This window comes from Oncorhynchus kisutch, linkage group LG18, assembly GCF_002021735.2.
Source record: "Oncorhynchus kisutch isolate 150728-3 linkage group LG18, Okis_V2, whole genome shotgun sequence".
Taxonomy (NCBI): Eukaryota; Metazoa; Chordata; class Actinopteri; order Salmoniformes; family Salmonidae; genus Oncorhynchus; species Oncorhynchus kisutch.
Window position 1 is genome coordinate 19,069,176 of NC_034191.2, and position 5,616 is coordinate 19,074,791.

The window sequence follows — 5,616 nt, forward strand, 5'->3', positions numbered from 1 at the left end:
TTACTATTGTAGCTGGAAACGGCTGTTTTTTTAATGGAATATCTACATAGGGGTACAGAGGCCCATTATCAGCAACCATCACCATTATGCTGTCTGTATAAACCATGCTATATGAAGTCATTATGTATGAAGCCATACTGTATCAAGCCATACCATATGAAGTCATGCTGTATTAAGTCATTATATATGAAGCCATGATGTGTGAAGCCATGCCGTGTGAAGACATGATGTATGAAGCCATGCCGTATGGAGTCATGATGTGTGAAGCCATGCTGTATGAAGCCATGATGTATGAAGCCATGCCGTATGGAGTCATGATGTGTGAAGCCATGCTGTATGAAGCCATGATGTGTGAAGCCATGATGTATGAAGCCATGATGTGTGAAGCCATGATGTGTGAAGCCATGCCGTATGAAGCCATGATGTGTGAAGCCATACCGTATGAAGCCATGATGTGTGAAGCCATGATGTGTGAAGCCATGCCGTATGAAGCCATGATGTGTGAAGCCATGATGTATGAAGCCATGATGTGTGAAGCCATGATGTGTGAAGCCATGCCGTATGAAGCCATGATGTGTGAAGCCATGATGTGTGAAGCCATGCTGTATGAAGCCATGATGTGTGAAGCCATGATGTGTGAAGCCATGCCGTATGAAGCCATGATGTGTGAAGCCATGCCGTATGAAGCCATGATGTGTGAAGCCATGCCGTATGGAGTCATGATGTGTGAAGCCATGATGTATGAAGCCATGATGTGTGAAGCCATGATGTGTGAAGCCATGCCGTATGAAGCCATGATGTGTGAAGCCATGCCGTATGAAGTCATGATGTGTGAAGCCATGATGTATGAAGCCATGATGTGTGAAGCCATGATGTGTGAAGCCATGCCGTATGAAGCCATGATGTGTGAAGCCATGATGTGTGAAGCCATGCCGTATGAAGCCATGATGTGTGAAGCCCTGATGTATGAAGCCATGATGTGTGAAGCCATGCCGTATGAAGCCATGATGTGTGAAGCCATGATGTGTGAAGCCATGCCGTATGAAGCCATGATGTGTGAAGCCATGCCGTATGAAGCCATGATGTGTGAAGCCATGATGTGTGAAGCCATGCCGTATGAAGCCATGATGTGTGAAGCCATGATGTGTGAAGCCATGATGTATGAAGCCATGATGTGTGAAGCCATGATGTGTGAAGCCATGCCGTATGAAGCCATGATGTGTGAAGCCATGATGTATGAAGCCATGATGTGTGAAGCCATGATGTGTGAAGCCATGCCGTATGAAGCCATGATGTGTGAAGCCATGATGTGTGAAGCCATGCCGTATGAAGCCATGATGTGTGAAGCCATGATGTGTGAAGCCATGATGTGTGAAGCCATGATGTGTGAAGCCATGCCGTATGAAGCCATGATGTGTGAAGCCATGCCGTATGAAGCCATGATGTGTGAAGCCATGATGTGTGAAGCCATGCCGTATGAAGCCATGATGTGTGAAGCCATGATGTGTGAAGCCATGATGTGTGAAGCCATGCTGTATGAATCCATGATGTGTGAAGCCATGCTGTATTAAGTCATGCTGTATTAAGTCATTATATATGAAGCCATGCCGTATTAAGCCATGATGTGTGAAGCCATGCCGTATGAAGCCATCATGTGTGAAGCCATGCTGTATGAAGCCATGCTGTATGAAGCCATTATATCTGTGTAAACCATGCTGTAAGAAGCCATGCTGTAAGAAGCCATGCTGTATGAATCCATGCTGTAAGAAGCCATGCTGTATGAATCCATGCTGTATGAAGCCATGATGTGTGAAGCCATGATGTGTGAAGCCATGATGTGTGAAGCCATGATGTGTGAAGCCATGATGTGTGAAGCCATGATGTGTGAAGCCATGCCGTATGAAGCCATGATGTGTGAAGCCATGCCGTATGAAGCCATGATGTGTGAAGCCATGATGTGTGAAGCCATGCCGTATGAAGCCATGATGTGTGAAGCCATGATGTGTGAAGCCATGATGTGTGAAGCCATGCTGTATGAATCCATGATGTGTGAAGCCATGCTGTATTAAGTCATGCTGTATTAAGTCATTATATATGAAGCCATGCCGTATTAAGCCATGATGTGTGAAGCCATGCCGTATGAAGCCATCATGTGTGAAGCCATGCTGTATGAAGCCATGCTGTATGAAGCCATTATATCTGTGTAAAGCATGCTGTAAGAAGCCATGCTGTAAGAAGCCATGCTGTATGAATCCATGCTGTAAGAAGCCATGCTGTATGAATCCATGCTGTATGAAGCCATGCTGTATGAAGCCGTGCTGTATGAAGCCATGCTGTATGAAGCCGTGCTGTAAGAAGCCATGCTGTATGAATCCATGCTGTATGAAGCCATGCTGTAAGAAGCCGTGCTGTAAGAAGCCGTGCTGTATGAAGCCGTGCTGTATGAAGCCGTGCTATATGAATCCATGCTGTATGAAGCCATGCTGTATGAAGCCATGCTGTATGAATCCGTGCTGTATGAAGCCGTGCTGTATGAAGCCATGCTGTATGAAGCCATGCTGTATGAAGCCATGATGTACGAAGCCATGATATTGGAACCATGCTGTATGAAGACGTTCTGTATGATGCCATGCTGTCTGTATCAACCATACTGTATGAAGCCATGCTGTATGAATCAATGCTGTATGAAGCCATTCTCTGGGTAAACCATGCTGTAAGAAGCCATCCTGTAAGAAGCCATGTTGTCTGTATAAACCATGCTGTATGAATCCATGCTGTATGAAGCCGTGCTGTATGAAGCCGTGCTGTATGAATCCATGCTGTATGAATCCATGCTGTATGAATCCATGCTGTATGAAGCCATGCTGTATGAAGCCATGCTGTATGAAGCCATACTGTATGAAGCCATGCTGCAAGAAGCCATGTTGTCTATATAAACCATGCTAAATGAAGCCATGCTGTTTGAAGCTATGCTGTATGTAACCATGCTGTTTGAAGATATGCTGCTGAGTCACAGTCTGTTCTATAATACTGTTGGACCAGGGTCCTCTTGGCAGGGGGAGCTTAGTGCCGTCAGTGATATGATATACACCGGCTCTTAATACACTCACTGGCTCTCAGATATGTAATGGAGCACATTAATACACTCTCATCAGACAGGCCTTGAGAATTTAAAACCAATTTAATCAGCCTTTGTCTCCCTCTTTCATTTGTCCTTTCTTTCCATCCCTCTTGTTTAATTTTTTGTTCTGTTGCTCTTGGCTGTGAGTGGAAGGTCAGGAGAGGACAGCTATCTGGGATAGATCTCCTCTGGATTATACAGTCTGGAACACATGGATTGGACAATGATTTGTTAGTTCTGCAGTGTTATGGTAAAGATCTATCATTTTCATCCAGTCATGTATTGGCAGTGCGTTGCAATGTATTGGCACATTAGTATAGCAAATACTTGTGAAATATTTGACTGGTAGTTTTAAATATGTCAGAAATCATCTTTAAAAGGAAAATGTTGAGTGAAACACATGATATAGATTACATTGTCATATTCTCCTCCAAAATCGTAATTCGCTGCTTAATATTTAACTTCTGGACTTGATTAATATGACAGAGAAAAGAACAAAATTCTTCATAAATCAACAAATTCCTCTAATCATAAACCAGCTGGTTCCTTCCTAACCCTCGCTCTCTACTAGCAAAGCGGTTGAGTCTCTTTTGGTTCTGACCAAACTCAACTAGACTGATCACAACTGAATGCAATGAGAGCAAAGTTCAACAAGGAACACCCTTTTCTCTCTCTCTCTCTCTCTCTCTCTCTCTCTCTCTCTCTCTCTCACTCTCACTCTCACTCTCACTCTCTCTCTCTCAAAACCCTCTCTATTTAAATAAAAATTTCATACAACAAATATTTAAGTCCAGTCAAGATTTATTGGCTTCCTGACAGTATCTTAAATACATAATCAGAGCACAACACATCAATGGCTCAGTTATACAGCACCAATCAACATAGTAGAATAATAGTGAAGACATAAAAATAATGAAATAACACATATGGAATCATGTACTAACCAACAAAGTGTTAAAACAAATGAAAATATATTTTATATTTGAGATTCTTCAAAGTAGCAACCCTTTGCCTTGATGACAGCTTTGCACACTCTTGGCATTTTCTCAGCCAGCTTCATGAGGAATGCTTTTCCAACAGTCTTGAAGGAGTTTCCACATATTTATTTATTTATGTATTTTATTACAGTTCGACATATACAACAACACAGAGTTACACACGGAGTAAATCAAACATACATCAATAATACAGCAGAAAAATAAGTCTATATACGATGTGACCAAATGAGGTGAGATAAGGGAGGTAAAGGCAAAAGAAAGGGCATGGTGGCGAAGTAAATACAATATAGCAAGTATAACACTGGAATGGTAGATTTGCAGTGGAAGAATGTGCAAAGTAGAAATGGAAATAATGGGGTGCAAAGGAGCAAAATAAATATATAAATAAATACAGTAGGGGAAGAGGTAGTTGGATGGGTTAAATTGTAGATGGGCTATGTACAGATGCAGTAATATGTGAGATGCTCTGATAGCTGGTGCTTAAAGCTAGTGAGGGAGATAAGTGTTTCCAGTTTCAGAGATTTTTGTATTTCGTTCCAGTCATTGGCAGCAGAGAGCTGGAAGGAGAGGCAGCCAATGGAAGAATTGGTTGTGGGGGTGACCAGAGAGGTATACCTGCTGGAGCATGTGCTACAGGTGGGTGCTGTTATGGTGACCAGCGAGCTGAGATAAGGGGGGACTTTACCTAGCAGGGTCTTGTAGATGACCTGGAGCCAGTGGGTTTGGCGACGAGTATGAAGCGAGGGCCAGCCAACGAGAGCGTGGTGACAGGTCGCAGTGGTGTGTAGTATATGGGGCTTTGGTGACAAAACGGATGGCACTGTGATAGACTGCATCCAATTTATTAAGTAGGGTATTGGAGGCTATTTTGTAAATGACATCGCCGAAGTTGAGGATCGGTAGGATGGTCAGTTTTACGAGGGTATGTTTGGCAGCATGAGTGAAGGGTAATTTGTTGTGAAATAGGAAGCCAATTCTAGATTTAACTTTGGATTGGAGATGTTTGATGTGAGTCTGGAAGGAGAGTTTACAGTCTAATCAGACACCTAGGTATTTGTAGTTGTCCACATATTCTAAGTCAGAACCGTCCAGAGTAGTGATGTTGGTCGGGCAGGCAGGTGCAGGCATTTGGTTTTACTTGTAATTAAGAGCATTTGTAGGCCACAGAAGGAGCGTTGTATGGCATTGAAGCTCGTCTGGAGGGTTGTTAATTAACACAGTGTCCAAAGAAGGGCCAGAAGTATACAGAATGGTGTCGTCTGCGTAGAGGTGGATCAGAGACTCACCAGCAGCAAGAGCGACATCATTGATGTATACAGAGAAGAGTCGGCACACGAATTGAAACCTGTGACACCCCCATAGACACTGCAGAGGCCTGGACAACAGGCCCTCCGATTTGACACACTGAACTCTATCAGAGAAGTAGTTAGTGAACCAGGCGAGGCAATCATTTGAGAAACCAAGGCTATCGAGTCTACCGATGCGGATGTGGGGATT

The 5,616-nt window shown here is 43.3% G+C and overlaps 1 protein-coding gene across 1 annotated transcript; it reads left to right on the forward strand.

Moving 5' to 3' along the window:
- The first annotated feature begins 209 nt into the window (after positions 1 to 209).
- On the forward strand, positions 210 to 1,571 carry LOC116354791 (keratin-associated protein 16-1-like). The gene has a single exon (XM_031796337.1). It carries the CDS (start codon positions 210 to 212, stop codon positions 1,569 to 1,571), a length of 1,362 nt encoding a protein of 453 aa, XP_031652197.1.
- Positions 1,572 to 5,616: the final 4,045 nt, after the last annotated feature.